The 19,834-nt window shown below is 37.6% G+C and overlaps 1 protein-coding gene across 1 annotated transcript; it reads right to left on the bottom strand.

Moving 5' to 3' along the window:
- Positions 1-1,185: 1,185 nt before the first annotated feature.
- Positions 1,186-18,153, bottom strand: MEIOC (meiosis specific with coiled-coil domain). Its single transcript, XM_027568662.2, has 8 exons — positions 17,943-18,153; positions 17,182-17,316; positions 13,774-13,931; positions 10,819-10,923; positions 8,049-9,915; positions 6,712-6,846; positions 3,529-3,709; positions 1,186-3,113 (listed from the first exon to the last, which is right to left on the bottom strand). The coding sequence occupies exons 1-8, from the start codon at positions 17,946-17,948 to the stop codon at positions 2,884-2,886; spliced, it is 2,817 nt and encodes a 938-aa protein (XP_027424463.1). The 5' UTR covers positions 17,949-18,153; the 3' UTR covers positions 1,186-2,883.
- Between the last annotated feature and the right edge of the window lie 1,681 nt (positions 18,154-19,834).

Raw genomic sequence — 19,834 nt, 5'->3', positions numbered from 1 at the left:
ATTATGTTACAGTTAGGTGTATACTTGAACTAATGTTTATTTTTTTTAAGATTTTATTTATTTGACAGACAGAGAGGGAACACAAGCAGGGGGAGTGGGAGATGGAGAAGCAGGACCCTGGGACCATGACCTGAGCTGGAGGCAGACAATTCACGACTGAGCCACCCAGGCGCCCCTTGAACTAATGTTTAAACGGGGAAAAAAGGATCAGCTCATTAGGCCTTGAGTAAGGTTATTCACTTAATTCAATGCTGATAAATCCTTTATGTCTAAAATGTTCAGTATTGCAAAGGGCAAATTTTAAACAGCTGTGTATCTTCTGTAGTATGATTGACATTTTAGTCCAAAATTGGGATTTCAGTCATTAATTCCCAACCCTCTAAAACTTAATGGTAGCAGATATTCAAGTGGTAAGGATGCTGATATAAATCAAGATAATTTTTAACTACTTTTATATAAATCACTTTGTCTATTTAGAAAAACTGAGTACACCAAATTCTTTTGGATTAGAAATGATGGGATCATCAGTTTTATCAGTTTCACCACAAATTATATGTGATATTTTTTGTTCTCATAGGTTGTAATTCAGAAGTACAATACATATGAACCATCCATTAGAGAGTATACCATAGAAAGGGATAACCAACTAATATGAGAATTATTTGCAGGGTGACATGATTAGCAGGATTTCAAAGAATTTTTGTGTTTGGTTTTTGTTAACGGACTAGTGTTTTATTTCTGACCACTGTCATGTTAAAACTGCCCCAGAATTTTAATCTGGTTTGTCTGGATTAGTATAAAGGCAGAGCAAAAACGTCATCTTTGGGGTGCCTGGGTGGCTCAGTCAGTTAAGCGTCTGCCTTTGGCTCAGGCCGTGATCTCCAGGTCCCTGGCTCCCTACTCGGCAGGGAGTCTGCTTCTCCCTCTGCCTCTCCACTTATGCTCTCTTGCTCAACTCGCCCTCAAATAAATAAAATCTTAAAAAAAAAAAAAAAAGGGCGCCTGGGTGGCTCAGTCGTTAAGTGTCTGCCTTCGGCTCAGGTCACGGTCCTAGGGTCCTGGGATCGAACCCCACATCGGGCTCCCTGCTCGGAGGGAAGCCTGCTTCTCCCTCTCCCACTCCCCCTGCTTGTGTTCCCTCTCTCGCTGTGTCTCCGTCAAATAAATAAAATCTTAAAAAAAAAAAAACACATCTTTGAAGGAGGTCAGGTTCGATGCAAGGATATCTGAACGGCATTGGTTTGTCTACCAACATTCTTACCTAAATGTTAATGAAATTTAAAACTCAGTGCCAGTTCTTATCAGTGAAATGAAATTTGTTTTTCTGACCTTTCGTAACACTTAAGGTTAGAAACTAATACAAAGATGTAAAAAAAAGAAACCAAATATTTTCAACAAAGTAATTTATTTTTTCCTGAGAGACTAAATTCAGTACAATATTTGTTTTCAAAACATCCAACATGTCTTATGTCAAACTTAACCACTTTCTATGCAGTGAGTGTGGTGGGGTGATCTATTTTATTTGACTACCCTCAATGTAATTCATCTGGGTAGTTCTAAAGCATATCAGTGATCAAAATGTTTCTCCCTACAGTTACTCCTGCATTCTCAATCAGTTTCTTCTGCACATCATCTAAAGAAAATTTATGTGGTGTGATTACACTCTTTAATACCAAGATTTCTAAAACTAGGAAAAACACCAACATTTAAAACATCAGTGTTTCTAGTCAAGGATAGTTCAATTAAATTTCATCAGTACATTATATTATAGTTTAACTCATGGAGAAATGTTAAAACCCAAGATCTTCTGAGTCACATAATACCAACAGTTCATATTAATGAATAAATTACTCGGGTTTCATACAAAGATATTAAGTGATGAGAAACAGAAAAAGCCAAGCTTTCAAAAGCTCTTAAAAAAAAATACAGAAGCAAACTAATGAACATAACTACACAAAATAGACACTAAACAATTGCAAACTAAACTAAAAATTAACCTTAAAAAAATACATTTTAGAACTTCGTGATACCCTCATAAAATGCAGCAAACTAAGGGTATTAAAACAATAGTCATTATTTTAGTTACTGTGCATCAAGTCTAAAAGATCCAGATAAAGGAAATTTGTTTTTGATTCAGTTTAAATACTTTAAAATTGGAAATATGTAATAATTGATAGTACAATTAAATTTTAAAGAATATACACAAATGATTTGAACAGGTTTTATATTCAGTAACTTGCATGGTTTTTACACTGGCACTTTTATCACTAATTTAGGAGAATCAGATGCATTTCCCTCCATATACTTAGGCACTAAGATTTCAAATTTATAAATATGGTAGTATTTTAAATATTAAATTTTTACATGAATATTGGGTTCATCCTTGTTTTCCTTTGTTTCCTAGGTATTATCCAGTTTTGTAAGGAAAACACTTTTATATCACAATCAAAACTTGTCTTGGTTACTAGACTGTAGCCATAATTGGGTTACAGTCACTTAGATTCATTATTTGGAATTATACTTACTAAGGCAGACCTAAATGAAACTTATCTTCTAGAACAATTTCACATTCGCATTTACCTGCACTGCAGAATGGGCTTAAGCAATATTTTAGGTGTTAGGAAATATTTAATTTACTTGTTATTTTTGGCTACTCGGAACTCCTAGAGTAGTCAACTTTCCCTTTGAGTTCACTTTATATCTGATTCATTCCAAATAGAAGATTTTTAAATAGAAGTTAGACTTCATTAAGGAATTAACTTTAAATCTGAAAGAAAATTAATGTATTGAAATTTTCAAGTTTGACAAGTTCATTAAAATTTTTTAGCATGTCTTGATACATTTACTTATCAGCTTTTTATTCTTCTTTCTGCTGGCATTTCCTTAATGTTTGTTTGCTTCACCTCTCTGGTTCAATGGATTGCTACTATTTATGTTTTCATGGACTTTATCTTCACAGTTTACTATATCTTGTAAAGCCTTTTCCACATCTGTTTGGCCAGCTGTACTGGCTGTTTTTGGCAAGGTCATCTGCAGTGCACACCACAGGGTAGTGCGTGCTTTCCGAGTAGCCACACACATCTCTTTAATTGCTGAAGCAAGGGCAAAAACATCTGTAAAAAAACCATTCAGGGTCAGTTCATATTAGATACCTTTTATATATTCCTTAACTCTTAAAAAGCCCAATGTTGTGCTATTAAATTATCAAACATTATTTTTATAAAAAAAGGATGGCTATTGACTGAGTGGGTTAAAGTATTTGACTTAATATTTAAAATTGTTGATACTGTATTTCTGACTTATGACTATGCTTTGGGTAGAACACAGACTTTGACAGAGTTATAATTAAATGGGTAAAATTAAAATTGATCAAAGTACTTTTAGAGTAAATTATTTGGGCATCATTTACCAATTTATTCTTTAGCTAAATGTAAATTTTAGAAATCCAACCTTTTAACTTCAGAATCTGATTTTAACAACATTCAAATCTCACTGCCTTATCAAAAGAATATGCATTACTGCTTATACCTCTGTCATCTTGGCATCTAGGAACTCCTTGCCTTTGCCGATTTGAAGCATTAACAATTTCATCCTTTCTACGTGACTGTACAAGGTGAATGGACTCCAAGTGTCTATCAAGAGCAGTAGAGATATTGGCATGAAGGGGAGAGCTTCGAAGACGTTCCATTTTGCCTAGTAGAGTCACAACCTGAGGGAAACATTTTAAATTTTGATAAGGCATGTAACCATACTGCCCTGTCTTTTAATTAAGAACAAATCTTCAATGAAGCAAAATAGAGATGAGGGCAATAATATTCATCTAATAAACAACTGAATGCCTACTGTGTCCTGATACCATGCTGGGGAAAACAAAGATATAAAGCCAATCTTTTGTACCTCCTTGTTTCAGTAATCAGTTACTGGGAATAAGCAACTGTTAAAAAAATTGAACACTCAAACATTTCCATGTCACTGACAATAAGTGCAAATTTAAGATCTAAGATTGTTTTTGGCAAATAAGAGAACAGCTTGCAAATAGAACATTTTTAGAAAGTACTGTAAAGGAAAAAAAGTTGAGCTAAAAGGGAGAAGTCCTAGATTGATTAATCCTGACTCGGCAAGTCCTTTCTGGGCTTCCAGCATTCTCCTTTTGGAAATCAGAAATATTCAGATCACACTGACTAGTGGTAGTTTTAAGGAATCCCTAATCCATTATATCAGTAAGGGGAGTATATTTTCTAGTTGTATATACCTAACGTCTCAAATTCTAAACTTGAAAGAGAACTTTTTCAATAATTAGGATTTAAACATGAAGTAAATACAGTAATTGCCTTTGGGAGCTAAATGTTTTAAAATTCACAAATTAGGGGCGCCTAGGTGGCTCAGTCATTAAGCATCTGCCTTCGGCTCAGGTCATGATCCCAGGGTCGTGGGATCGAGCCTTGCATCGGGCTCCTTGCTCCGCGGGAGGCTTGCTTCTCCCTCTCCCACTCCCCCCTGCTTGTGTTCCTGCTCTCGCTGTCTCTCTCTCTCACTGTCAAATAAATAAAAAATATTTTTAAAAAACAGTAAAATAAAATTCACAAATTAAAATTCACATAAGAACTTGGTGTTCAGTGATTGGAGAGAGTAAGAAAATATCTCAATTAAGAAGCTAATGGCAACTGAATGAATGCCTCTAACCTCACACTCATATCAAGTTTCTTTGGAGTCCACTTCAGGTCCATGGAGAAAACATAGGTATATAGGTATTAAATGTGAACCAAGTATTTATTTTTAAAATAAGAATCATTTTGAATAAACAATAAGTATAAAGAGAGAAATGTGCACAGGTGATTTTTAATAAACTTTTAAAAAGTTTTTTTTTCAGATATGTATAAAACCAGCAAACTAGAAAGTAGTACATATAAAAATATTTTTGCCCTTTGTGATCATTGGTCTAATGTTGCTAAATATAGATAAAACAAATTTTTACAACAGCTATAAACATAACCTAAAATAATGTGAAGCATAAGCAAAGCTGGAAAAAGTTTATTAAGTTTGCAGTCCTTTGATATATTGCCTAGACATGTATTACTGAAGAAAAGGAATTTTATTTTATTTTATTTTTTTAAGATTTTATTTATTTATTTGACAGAGAGAGACACAGCGAGAGAGGGAACACAAGTAGGGGGTGTGGAGAGGGAGAAGGAGGCCTCCTGCAGAACAGGGAGCCTGATGCAGGGCTTGATCCCAGGACCCTGGGATCATGACCTGAGCGGAAGGCAGACGCTTAACGACTGAGGCACCCAGGTGCCCCAGAAAAGGAATTTTAACTTGGAAGAGTCTTAAGAGAAAATAATGAAAGACTGAAGTTTTTTTTTTTCTTTTTTTTTTGGAAGTTATTATTAACATAACATTTGGCTGTAACCCATGTTGGTATCTGCTATAACCACTGATAAATCCATTGTACAAATTTACAAATTTGATATAGAATTTCAAGTGACCAACTGAAAGCTAGGTAAAATCAATCTTTTTCCACTGAAGTAGTTCATATCTACATTTTAAAGACAGCAAGGTACAAGAAACTGATGTTCAATAAAATACACTCTGCTATGTTGATTTTTCTAATTCCTAAAATGGCTTTTATTCAGTCACAGAAGCAAGCTGTCTTTACTGCATGCTTTTTCCCAGGAATATTTTTTTTTAGTTTGTTTGTTTGTTTATTTATTTATTTTAAAGATTTTATTTATGTATCTGACGAGAGAGACACAGTGAGAGAGGGAACACAAGCAGGGGGAGTGGGAGAGGGAGAAGCAGGCCTGATGAGCAGGGATCCCGATGTGGGGCTCGATCCCAGGACCCTGGGATCACGACCTGAGCCGAAGGCAGATGCTCAACGACTGAGCCACCCAGGCACCCCAAGTTTATTTTTTTAAGTAATCTCTACGCCCAACATGGGGCTCAAACCCACAACTCTGAGATCAGGAGGCAAACGCTCCTCCGACTGAGCCAGCCAGGCGCCCCTCCCAAGAATCTTGTATCATATTTTATTTGGAAAACAGTATAAGTTTTTAAGAGAGGAAGGTCAAGAAAGAGAAATTTTACCTGCTCTATTAAATTCTAGAAAATTTTGAAATTACAAAGGAAATAACAGGAATAATCATTTGTTAAATTACAAAGTGACCTAACATCAGGATTCTTTATATTTGAAGTGATACACTAATTTTCTAAAACAAGAGTATTTTACAAAATTATGCATACCTATATTCTTCCATATTTAATACATTGCTGGATATATTTAATGTTTGTTGAATAACTCAAGAGTACAGGGTTAAGAAAATGAAATACAGTAATTACCTGATTTACCATTTTGTATAAATGCTCATCAAGCTAGAAAACAAATGTTTGTGTCTAAGAAATGGGACTTTCTTTATAAATAATATTCAAAATTATTTTTGCTTTAAAATTCTTTCTATTGAGGATTAGCTCTATGTTAATTTGGGTTTCTTAAAGAGGAACCATTTAAGTTACTAAACCTACGTTTTAAATGATTAAGGGAGTGCTATTTCCCCTTCCCTAATTATTAATCATAGTTCTAGGACCAAGCATGGAAAAGAATATATTTCAGAGAGTTATGCATGTGATTTAAAAATCCTTCAGAACTCTGCCTTGTTTTAAAATTTTATCAAACAACTAAAAAATTCATTATTGGGTGTTTTTACAGCTTACTCTGGCTTGTTCCCGAAGTTCATCCACAATTAAGCGATCAACTCGAGATGGGTTGGAGGTCAGCCTTGGAATTGGTGTGTTGTTAGTACTGGATACTTTTTTTCCCGGGTAAATCTTGGCCAGGGCCAATTCAGTCTGTAAAAAATTATGTAACTTTTAGATGCCGAACTTTCTCAACATGATTCAATACTGAATAATATTTCTCCTAGGCCTAAGAAATAAATTGAAAATCAGGACTTTAAAATTGTTTCAGTTTCAAAAAGCAACAAATACAAACCACGATACCACCATATTTTTCTATCATATTTCATGCATATAAAATACCCAAAGGCTCCAACAGCTTAATAATTAAAAGAACTTTTTATTTTTTTTAAAGATTTATTTATTTATTTATTTGAGAGAGAGAGCATGAGAGGGGGGAGGGTCAGAGGGAGAAGCAGACTCCCTGCTGAGCAGGGAGCCCGACGTGGGACTTGATCCCAGGACTCCAGGATCATGACCTGAGCCGATGGCAGTCGCTTAACCAACTGAGCCACCCAGGTGCCCCAATTAAAAACTTTTTTAAAAAAAAGGATTTGGGGACGCCTGGGTGGCCTGGTCAGTTAAGCGTCTGCCTTCAGCTCAGGTCATGATCTCGGGGTCCTGGGATCGAGTCCCGCATCGGGCTTCCTGCTCAGTGGGGAGTCTGCTTCTCCCTCTGCCTGCTGTTCCCCCTGCTTGTACACTCTCTCTCTCAAATAAATAAATAAAATCTTAAAAAAAAATAAAGATTTTATTATTTCTTTAAAGATTTTATTCACTTATTTGAGAGAGGTAGTGAGAGAGATGGAGTGCATGAGATGGGGTAAGGTCAGAGAGAGAGGCAGACTTCCCACTGAAGAGGGAGCCTGATACAGGACTTGAGCCTGAGACTCCAGGATCATGACCCGAACCGATGGTGGCTGCTCAACCAACTAAGCCACCCAGGTGCCCCAAAAAGGATTTCATTTTTAAGTAGTCTCTACACCCAACATGGGGTTCAAACTCATAACCCTGAGATCAAGAGTCGCATATTCTTCCAACTGAGCCTGGCAGGCACCCCAAAAGAAGTAAACTTTTAACCCATTAAGGAAAAAGTCTACTTCATAGGCAAAATAAACTTTACATAAATAATGATTTTTTTAAGCCTGAAGCTTAAGTCATCTAATTAATTCCTTATAGTCAAATACTTAACAAATACTGTACATTATAGAATTAGCTTAGAAATAAGGCAAGTACTCAAACTACTCTAACAAACAATATGAAGAGAGGCAGAGGGAACATCCTAAGTTACTCCTAAATGGATAGCTTTGTGTTACCTTTTTTCTCTCCTTTTCTAATGCTCTCCATTGTTCATAGCACTCTTCTAGTCGAATATGAAGTTCACTGGCTGGTCCACTACGGGTTTTAATTGGTCTTTGAAATCCAAAAGTTGGCACGAAACCAGAAAAGGAATTATCACCATACATCATATCATTAAAATAAGGGTATAAATGGCTTAAGTCATCATAAGAAAACAAATCATAAGAATCCACCAGTGGAACAACTGAATGGCCAAATGGGTGAGTGGATCTTAGGGGAAACCCATTTGTACCAAGTGGTTGAAAACTCTGATTATGCCTTAAATCTCCCATCATATAATTATTAGAAAAGCATGACGCCTGTGCACGATTCACACGGCTATTAATATTGTTGTCTCCACTTCCCTGTCTGTGGCTATTAAAATGACCCTGTGACTCCAACAGATCTTGATATGTATTTTGAGATAAGCCATCTAAGTGCTTTGGACCTTCCTCAGGATCATAATGTCCACTCTGAGGCTTAGCTTGAAAATTATGTTTGTTTACATTTTCAATGATCCCATACTGCTGAGCTGAATAGTTATCACAAAATCCATTTGGTTGCTTTATTTTTTTATCAGTAACTGATTCAAAGAGATTTTCTTCTCCAGTCTTTGTCAGTCCTTCCATGTGATTGACAGATTGAATTCTTTCTGCACCATTGTAACTGAAGTCAAAACTAGAAAATGCTGAAGGGTTTTCTTGGCAATACTTCTGAAATAAACTGCTATTTGGGGTTAAATTTGTGGATGACAGTTGGGGGAAATCTGAAGAATGGTTAGAACCTTTTGAAGCTACACTTAAGTGACTATTTAATCTCATCAAGTTACCTTGATTCCGATAAGGAATAAGAGTGTTATTTTTTGTTTGGACATTCATCCAAGTTGGTCTGCTTAAGTTGATACCTGAAGATGTTGCTGAGTTTGATAATAAATTCACAGATTTAAAATACTCAGAATTTGGGGGGTCAGGTTTAGTAAACTGTTTTTCTGTGACATTAGCAAAATCATTATTAGGTGGACAAGCTGTGTGAGGTTTTAGTCCAAATTCTGATTTTAAGCCAAAATCGGCAGTGAATGCTGCTTCCTTTGCAAACTGCTTTTCTGTTAGATGTGGTGTGGTTTTTGGAAATGTGAAATTCTGCTGGTCAGGTATTGTCTCCTCCATTTTTTTCTGATTTGCTGGTTTAACCTGAAATAACTTTGGGTAGGTGTCTGCTTCTAAAGTTGGTGTTTCAGGTGTGCCATTGGCTAATTTTTTACTATCTTGGACACTAAAATTCGAACACTTATTAAGCTTAGCCTTATTAGGATGAACATATTCTGGATATCTACAATAATCTGCATTTTCATTGTATCTATTAAATTGAGAAAGAAACATCTCTGCCCTTTTCTGCTGTAATGGTGCTTCAAGACCTTTAGTACATATTTTCTCTCTTCCATAAGGGTAAGTATCAACTCCTGATTCTTTCATGATGTCAGACAGACCAGTTTGTGATGTAAAACAGTTTTTGATAAATGGATAATCTTGGAATGTTGTCTTAGCTGTATCATTTGTCTGGATATTATAACAGTTAGAATGATCACTTCGTGAGGGGTACATCCATTGTTCTTCAAGGTCTAAACCAGTAAATCCATGATAAAGTTCATCTATTTTTTGTTGTGGTGTTAGATTACTATTATGCAGGTATTGCTTTTCCACTGCTGACACAGATTCACCACTATAAAAAGCTTGCTGAGAGATGGCTGTATCTATTGGCCTTTTGGTTTCTGTTAAGAGGTCATGGTGATCTGCAAATCTGCTTGTGTTCATTGGCCAAACTGACTTTAAATTGGAGGAGCAGGTCCTAGAACAAGTAAATATATTTAATTACAACTTAGGTTTTAAATGACTTTATTTCCTTAGTGGAGAAGGTAGGACAGGTTTTCAAAACATTTATATCGCCTCACTGCCCCATTATCTATCTAATCCTTTCTAATTCTGACTTATAAACAACTATTACATCCAAATAATTTTCTATCACTTGAAATGTGTCACATGCTACATAAATATTCATTTTAATCTTAATATGTCTACAGTATACTTTCCCAAGAGGCATTAACTAAGGCCTGAGGCTGGTGACTGCATGATCTTGCATCAATTTATTTATCTATAATAAGCAGAAAACAAAATAAGTTTTTCCTTTAATTAGGTTATTATATAATACAAAAATGTTGTTGACTGCAATTTTTTAAATGAAAAAGATGTACTTTGCTGAAACTATTACTGAAATTAAAATATTTTAATTGGTTACATGTGTGCTGCATATTTCCCTATCTATGAAATAGGGCATTTGGGTAATATGGCTTCCACACCCCCAAAAACAATCAAAGTGTATTTTAAAAATTTTTACCATATGAATAAAGCCCATACATATTTCTGCATAGCAGTAATGATAGTTTTTTTCTTTGGGATATATCTATAAAAGCTCTTTGGAATTTATACTCTTTAAGCCAAACTTTAGCTCATAAACTCGAGGGAAATAGCTCTGAATTATGCAAGAATAATTTTCCAAATGAAAGTTCTTAATAGTAAGTTAAATTTTAGTATGAAACTTCCCTTGTATGGTAAGTACCTCACCAAAATCAAGGCTGTTAGATACAAATATGTGAATTAAGATGTCTATTGTCAGACGATCCTTTATTAAGTAAAAATACAGTAATCTAGTAAAAGCCTACTATATACCATATGGCTTATATAATATACTAACCCCTCAGCAAAATATGGCTGTGACTTATCTTGTTCTTCCAAAATATTAGACACAAGTCCATATAAGTCTGTTTCACTGCCATAGTCATTTCTTTCCGTTTGAATCCTAAAAATAAATGAATATCACATGTAAATTCTTTTCCTCATGCTGAAATACAATATATTGATTTCTATTTCCAGACTTATCATACTATTATTTTTCTATAAAATATCTGGGTTGGATTTATATCATCATTTCAAATAAAGAGGGAACAGGAACTCAAGAATATTTTCCACGTTAGCATAGTGCCTATGCTGTGTTTCTCCTTCGTTTCAAATCCTATGTCTAGTTCACAATGTATGCTTAACTCTTATTTCTCCAAAACACATGCTATTCATTTTAGGTTCCAAGATATAAATCTCTAACCTATGATGTTTTAGACAGACTTGGCACCATGGCTGCTTCTAAAAGCGTATCTGTCCCATTATACATTATTCCATCAACACTTGCTCAGTTTCTTCATTTGTGATTTGAAAACCATATGAATCTGCTGCTCTATTTTTATGACTCTTTAGACCAAATGTTGGGTTTAAAAAGTGAAATGAGATATGGTCATCCTAGATACCACACCAATATTGCAGTTGTCCCTTAAATGTAACCGATTTGTGGGCTATCCCAAATCCTTACTAAAGTAACCAGAGCTCCATGTACCTGAAATCGTATCTTGTGACTAACACTGTCTAAATAATACAAAATGTAAAAACCACAAGGAGACTGAAATTAGTGCCTTTTTACCTCCTATGTATTTAAAGTAATTTGTTCCTAGAAGTAATATGTTGCTTTAGGTTGTAACTTCTTGTTTTCTCATACTTTATTTTTAACATTTCACAGTGTTAGGACATTTTAGAAATAAAAACACCTTATATTTGCATAACACTCAAACATTTCATTGATTTTCATAACATAGGATGGGCAGGTATTAGTAATCATTAAGCTACTGAAGAATGAGCATTTGAGATTTTAAGAAACTTGTATTTTTTTTTTTTTTTTTTTTAAAAGATTTATTTATTTACTTTTGGAGAGAGAAAGAGAAAGAGAGCTCCTATGCGTTCTGGAGGGGCAGAGGGAGAGGGAGAGAGAGAGAGAGAGAGAGAGAGGCAGAGGGAGAAGCAGGCTCCCAAGGAGCAGGGAGCCCGATGCGGGACTCGATCCCAGGACCCTGGGATCATGACCTGAGCCGAAGGCAGACGCTTAACCATCTGAGCCACCCAGGCGCCCAAAGAAACTTGTATTTTGCAAGTGCATACGATTTGCCAAACTGTCCACTTGCTGAACAAGTGGTCTGCCTACAAGTCTAATGCTTTTTCCACTATGTTGTGTTATTTCAAAAAGATTCAATGTAAAGTTTTTTTGGATAATAATATATTAGTATATATCTAAAAAAAATTCAACGTAATATATACTAAACTATTAATAGTTGTTATTGGGAAGTGTTAAAAGTTAAGGTGAACTTCTGCTTTCTTTTGTATATTTCTGTAAAGTCTGAATTTTTTCAATGAACATAGATCAACTTAAAAAATATTTTTGTAGAGGGCGCCTGGGTGGCTCAGTCGGTTAAGCGACTGCCTTCAGCTCAGGTCATGATCCTGGAGTCCCGGGATCAAGTCCCGCATTGGGCTCCCCGCTCAGCGGGGAGTCTGCTTCTCCCTCCAACCCTCCCCCCTCTCATGTGCGTGCTCTCTCTCTCATTCTCGCTCTCTCAAATAAATAAATAAAAATCTTTAAAAAAATATTTTTGTAGAATTATATTAGTCTTTCTAATAAAATCACTATTTCATAGAACTTACCAATTTTCAAATTTTTAACATTTAAAAAAAATTTAAAGTAATTTCTAGGGGCGCCTGGGTGACGCAGTGGTTTAGGAGACCAACTCTTGGTTTCAGCTCAGGTCGTGATCTCAGGGTGGTGAGATCGAGCCCCATGCTGGGGTGCGGAACCTGCTTAAGATTCTCTCCCTCTCCCTCTGCCCCTCCTGCTTGTTCTCTCGCTCTAAAAATAAATAAATAAATAAATCTTTTTAATAAAAGTAATCTCTACACCCAACATGAGGCTTGAACTCACAACACTGAGATCAAGAGTCGCATGCTCTACCAACTGAGTCACTTAAAAATTTTATTAATTAAAAAATATTAAAATTGGGGAGCCTGGCTGGCTCAGTCGATGAAACATGTGGCTCTTGATCTCAGGGTCCTGAGTTTGAGCCCCACCCTGGGCACATAATTTCTTAAAAAAAAAAAAAAAAAAGAATAAACATATAAGATTTTTAAATAATTATTTTCCACTTAAGCTAAAGATGTATCTACCTCTATCAACTGCTCCCTTATATACAATTAAAATAAAGGTAGATGGCATTCCCTTAGGCTTCTCTTTGCAACAGGCTCCCATAATATCCTATACTTTTTCTTTTAAACCTCACTATACTTGTGGCCAGCAAGTCATCATCATCATCATTATTGTAAGATCTATAAAGGTAGGGATAATATTTGCCGTGTTAATTCTAGTATCCCCAAAAGGAGAGATCTGGCATAGAGTAGGCCTTTATTATTAATGGAATCAAAAAATAACTAAAAGTATCTTATATTTGATAAAATCCCGTTTGTTGTATACTTGTGAAGGAAATAAATACTGAAAATTTAGAACTGGATGAAAAAAATCAATAAAAAATTATAACTCATTTATATAAGCTATCCTTAGAAAAAGGAATTTAAGATTTACTCACTAAGTGTTGCCTCTAATGAATAAAAAAAAAGTAATGAGCTAAAAATTATATACACATAACTGCCTAGTTTAGGGCTTCTAAAAGTTTAATAAACAGAATTGTAATGCCATGACATTAAAGTGCTGATATAGGGAACAAAGAGCTAATACAACTGGGTTCCTATGTAATCAAACTTAAAATCTGATTTATTAATTTACCTGTTCTTTACATTGATCTGAGAATTAGAAGGCTGTTTAATATCATCTCCATAAGTAGACCATGGTGTATAGAAAAGTGAAGAATCTACAGAACTTGAATATTCTGTTGATGAAGCAAGTGGAGTACAGGTCTGCCGTAGGTCAACACTGTCTTCACTCTGAAATTTTAAAGACATGTTTGCATATCAGACACTTCAAAATTACACTTATTACAGAATATTAGTGAAATAATAAGAAATTAGAGGAAATAACACATGTGTAAGAGCTGGAAGACTTAAAATCTACACTTAGCCACTCAAGCTTGTTTTCTACTAGGGGTTGGCGAATTTTTTCTGTAAAGGGCCAGATAATAAATATTTTAGGGTTTTCTAGCTGTTATGGTCTCTGTTGAAACTCCTCAGTTCTGCTATTCTAGCACCAAAGCAAACTACAGACAACATGTAAAGGGTATAGCTGTGTTCCAGTAAGATTTTGTTTACACAATCAGGCACTCGGCGGATCTGATCTGTACTTGTTGCTTATCCCTGGTATGAAACACCTACAATTACTGCACTTCTTTTTTGAACAGATGAGCATTGTGTGGACACTAGCAGTGTTATTTTCAAGAAATTATTTGCAAAATTCTAATGCCCCCAATCTGTTAAAAAAGTGAATGTCATTTATTTATATAGAATTTTCAAAGAAATTCCACATAACATATTCATTCAACTTTGTGACATGAATACTCTATTTTAAAAAGAGGGAAACTAAGGCTACAGGTTACTGAGCAGATAGGTGACAAAACTAAACCCAAACTCAAGGCCTTACTCCTACCGTAGGACCTTTTATTTAATTTTTTCTATAGGACCTTTTAAATAATATCTTCAATTTTCAGCCTAGTTTCTATTTCCAAGAGATATTATAAAGATGATGATACATAAAATTTTAGAATTTTAAATCTCTTTAGAAATTTAAAGGCTATTACAATTAGAAGAAAAATACAAGCTCATTTTTCTTTTTTTGTGAATACTTCTATAATGAACTTTGAGTAAATAAGGTAAAAAATTTGAATTTTAAGCTTTTATTGATTTAAAATACTGCCTCGTGGGGCACCTGGGTGGCTCAGTTGGTTAAGCGTCTGCCTTCAGCTCAGATCATGATCCCAGGGTCCTAGGAAAGAGCCCCACATTGGGCTCCTTGCTCAGCGGGGAGCCTGCTTCTCCCTCTCCTTCTGCCCGTCGCTCCCCCTGCTTGTGCCTTCTCTCCCTCTGTCAAATAAATAAATGGAATCTTTAAAAAAATAAAAATAAAATAAAATACTGCCTCTTTCCAAAAGGGATGTTCAGTGAAAATAATTTTAGATACTTAAAATAGAATGAATTTAACAAATTATATAAAGATTAAACTTAGATGTATTTTATTCTAGAAAATGCTTCTTTAAAGAAGTCTGAAAGTATAGATTCACAATTTTTAACTCTCCAAATGAAACCTGAGATGTAATAACTATAAATATCCATAGTAGAAATGGTATTTTCTTATAAATCCAGAGAAAATATAATCCTGACTGAAAATATTTCCTAATTGCTTTTATACTCTTAATCAAAATTTATATAAAGAGAGAAGACATAGTTAGATCAAAGAATTCTAAATTTTTGTTCATCAAAGACATAATTGAAATATGTCTTTAAACATATAACAGAGTTTATACTATACCAAAAAATATGAAAATCTCTTCCAATCACCCATCTTTAAGAATCTCAAATATTTTACAACCAATTGTTTAAATTCTGGTTATGACTGCTATTTGAAAACTACACATTATAATTGTCTTATTTATATATATCATGCTGACTATTCTGAAGCTGCGGAAACCAAGGTACCAAAGTAATTTTGCTAAGTGTGTCACTAAAAAAATACTTTTCCAGAATTTCTTAGTTAGCAATAACTTTTACAAAGGCTTTTATCTTTAGAACCTTTCATAATTTTATTCCTTTTCTGGAGATTTTATCATAGGCTCACCTTAACTCTCTTTTAGGTGTGAAACATCCAAAGTGATATAAGTAATTGTTCATCTTTTTAAGATAGTGACTTAAAAGAAGTATTTTCAGATTATGCAATATCAAACAAGATATACACTATTTGAAACTAACTGTATTTTAAGAGCATTCTTTCGTTTTACATTTTAAAGTAAGATTTGACGATTAGAAAAATTAACTCCTTTTGTAAGATTGATTTCAATTTTGTATTCTAGGATAAAAGAAGCAGCTAAAGTAACGTGGTGGATTCAAACATAATTATACTTTAAATATCTGGATCCTTTTCAGTTAAAACATTTATGCGAATTAAATATGCAAATGCTTGGGGATGCATATTAATCAGTCTAAATAACTGCAAAATGTATCACTTATATCCTTGCTATAGTTAATTGATTGAAATTAGATCCAAGTAAATTTTAGAAGCTGTATAAACATTATAGAGAACAGTGGAATGCTGGTCTTGGCAGTGAAAAGACCTGTGTTCCACTTGGGTTTTGTCACTTAAAGCACGAATCAAGCTCTCTGAGCCTCAGTTTCTCAGTCTGTACACTAGATATAATACTATACAAAGTTGTATTATGGATTAAATAAAATTATTTATTTTGGGATATTGTTATAATTAAAAGTATAACAATACCAACACTGATGTCCCGGTTAAATAATTTCAAATGAAAACGACTTACACACCCTAAGCCTAATTTAGTATGATTAATAAAACTAAATGTTTTAGGTGAGGTGAAAGGCAGCATGTCATCTAAGACACAGTTAAGGCCAGAAAATGAAGGAGTACAGAAAAATTTCACCTTCAAATGATCAAAAGTATGTTTATGCTGACTTGCTTGCAATAAATGCTTGAAGGAAAAACTATTTTATGGGCTTACTAAGTAAACAGGGATTTTCTTACATTTCTGGCCTCATGTTACACTGAGAACAAAATGATAACAAGAATCAATGGAAAAATCTTCCTCAACTTGTTTTCAAAGCAAAATATGTATTGTGCAGACTCGACTGAAAATGTTACCTACCGGCTGAGAGAAAGAAAAGGAAGAAAGGGGAACAAAGAAAGAAAGAAAATGTTACTGGCTTTTTGGTCCTAAACTTGGAGAAATTTATTTTCTTTAAAGATTTTATTTATTTATTTCACACAGAGAGAGAGAGAGCACAAGCAGGCAGAGCAGCAGGGAGAGGGAGAAGCAGGCTCTCAGCTGAGCTGGGAGAGCCCGACGTGGGGCTCGATCCCAGGACCCTGGGATCATGACCTGAGCTGAAGGCAGATGCTTAAGCGACTTGAGCCACCCAGGCGCCCTAAACTTGGAGAAATTTTAACACCTAAGCGAATGGGCCCAGGTAAACGACTGTGATTTCGAAAAAAATCCTCTAACAAAGGATGGACCTGCGATCTGTAGCAATCATAGAAGGAAGTGGAGCCAGTCAGCATCACGCTGTTGAACACATCCGTTAGTCTACTGCTGGGGTCCGCACCGAGGTTCCAGCAGCGATTCGCACCTCCACGGAACGCTACCTTGGGCTGCACAAGACAGGGGTGGGAAGCGGGAGAGGCATCACGCAGTGCAAAGCCACGGCCGGAACGGCGGACGGCTGTTGCGCCGCCACTGTTCGCGCACCTCAACTCGGAATCCACTCCGAGGACACCGATCCCGGGGATTCCCTCTCTGCCTTCCCGCCATCTGCCGGCCGACCCCAAGGCGCGGCCCTCGACGGCCCTGACAGGCCCACCACGCCCGCGGCCACCCTGTCGAGCCTCAGCGCCGCGACCGCCCGACGTGGAGGAGGCGACGGCAGCTGGGGCGTCGCGGCCACTGCAGCCCCTGCAGCCCCTACGGTCTGTCCTGTCAGCCCGCGCCGAGGTCCCCCCAAGCCCGGGCCCGCCGGCCGCCGCGCCCCCCGCCCGCCCCTGCCCCGCGGCCCGGGTGCCCCGTCGGGGCTTCTCCCCGGAGACCTGCCCTCTCCCGCACGGCCGCGGTCTCCTCAGAGAACCGCGTCTGGGGACGCGCCCGCTCCTCTGCTGCTCCTCACCGTCGCCATCCTCCGAGCCCGGCCGCCTCCCAGACGCTGACCGTCCCCACCAGTTACCTCAAGTCCCTCCCTCAGGCCTGGAGGGTGAGGGGCCGGGCAAGTGTCTCCGCCTCTCACCTCCATGGGGCCCCCCAGCCCCTCCTGGACTAGGTACAGCTCCTGGGGCACGGGGGTGAGGGGGGCGTCGAGGCCCGGCTCCCTCAGCCCGCACCCCGCCGCTGCAGCCGCCGCCGCCGCCGCCGCCGCCGCCGCCGCCGGCCCGGGCGCTGCCTGGAGCTGGTCTGTGGGGGGGGGGGGCCGGAGCGGGGAGGGAGGGGTGGGGGGAGAGGCCGTTACATTGCCTACCCCTCGCTCGCGACCCGGCACGCTACCCGCCCCACCGGCCTGCCCCGCCCCACCCCACCCCACCCCACCCCACCCCACCCCACCCCACCCCCTCGTGTGAGGCCCGCCCCCCGCTTCGCACCTCCTCATTGGCCCGCTGCCCAACCAATAGGCAACCTCCTCCAGTGCCTGTTACCCCCCAGAGACAAGGCCAAAAAGGAGCCGTTAGCTGACCTCGCTCCTCCGTAGCTTCTGAGCCTTTCCCGCTCAAAGTAAGCCTGTTCGGGATTGGCCCTGACTGGCAAGCAGCCGCCCGATGATTGGCTAATAGGGCAGCAGGGGGGCGGGGCGTGGGAGGTGAGGAAGGAGCGCGGGCCTACCCGATAGGAGAAGTGATGGAAGTGGTCGGAAGATATGAGAAGTCGCTCAGCAACTGGCTGTTAATCCTAAACCTAACGCTGCGCGCCTTGTGCATTTCATTTTTGTCCCTTGGTCCCTCCCCTAACTCCCAGAATCCTTTGGAGGGGCCAAGAGAATAATAGACGTGCTTATTTACGGAAAGCGAGGAACCCGTTATGGAATTGGGTGTGTTGTTGGGACCCCCCCCCACCCCTTCCGAGGGAGAGCCGCGCTCTGTTCTAGGCCCCAGGCCACTACGAGGGTGAAGGCGTTTTGGTGTTAATGTAACTCTTGAACAAAGTTCACGCTGACCTGCACCAGACAAGCCATTTATGTGGGCAGTCCCATTTGGAGATAGGATAGTCTCAGAGAAATGCTAAATGTGGGCATTGAAATATTGAAGATGAGAATCATAAACGCTGCAAACGCCTTTAAGGTGTTTATGTTTAAAATCAAAACTTGAGAAGCTCTCAGTAAAGTGGAAGATGTTCTTTTAATTCAAAAGCAAATGGAGATAGTATAGGGGGACAAGTTTTATTGGCCCATACTGTCCCGGGAGTGAATTTGGACGTCTACCCAGCTTTGATTTGAGAAGGCTGACCAGGTGAGGTGGCTGTACCAATTACATTTCTTTCCCTACTTCACCCTTAAAGTTGCTGATGTGGAGCTCATTCTCCCCTTGCTGGAAGGAGTTCTGTACCCTCTTCCCTCCCCTATTGTACCCCAGAGAAGTTTGAAAAAGTATGAATCCTCGTATGTATCTTTTTTGTTGTAATAAGACATACATAAAATTTACCATTTTAGTCATTTTCAAGTGTACAATTCAGTGGGGTTAAGTACATTCATAATGTTGTGCAACCATCACCGCTATACATTTCCAGATAATTTTCATTATCTCAAACAGAAACTCTGTACTCAATAAACAATAACTCCCTATTTCCTCTCCCCCATCCACTGATAACCTCAATACTAATTTCTGTCACTAGATTTTGCCTATTCTAGGTACCTCACATAAGTGGAATCATAAAATATTTGTCCCTTTGTGACTGTCTTATTCATTAGCAATGTCATGGTTCATCAATATTTTTGCATGTGTCAGAACTTCATTCCTTTTCTTGGCTGAATCATATTCCACTGTACATGTAAACCACATTTTGTTCATCCATTTATCTGTTGATGGACACTTGGGATGTTTTCACTTTTTCACTATTGTGAATAATGTTGCTCTGAATATTAGTACACAAGTACTGATTTTTTTTTTTTTTAATTCTTTTGGGTATATACCT

Source organism: Zalophus californianus, chromosome 16, assembly GCF_009762305.2.
Source record: "Zalophus californianus isolate mZalCal1 chromosome 16, mZalCal1.pri.v2, whole genome shotgun sequence".
Taxonomy (NCBI): Eukaryota; Metazoa; Chordata; class Mammalia; order Carnivora; family Otariidae; genus Zalophus; species Zalophus californianus.
Note: the sequence above shows the minus strand (reverse complement) of the source record. Positions and strands in the feature narration are given on the sequence as shown.

Coding starts and splice junctions, on each gene's coding strand:
- MEIOC (XM_027568662.2), bottom strand. Junction 13,932..17,181: donor ATGATTGCTACAGATCGCAG/GTCCATCCTTTG, acceptor TTAAAATTTCAG/AGTGAAGACAGTGTTGACCT. Junction 3,114..3,528: donor TAGATGCCAAGATGACAGAG/GTATAAGCAGTA, acceptor GTTTTTTTACAG/ATGTTTTTGCCCTTGCTTCA.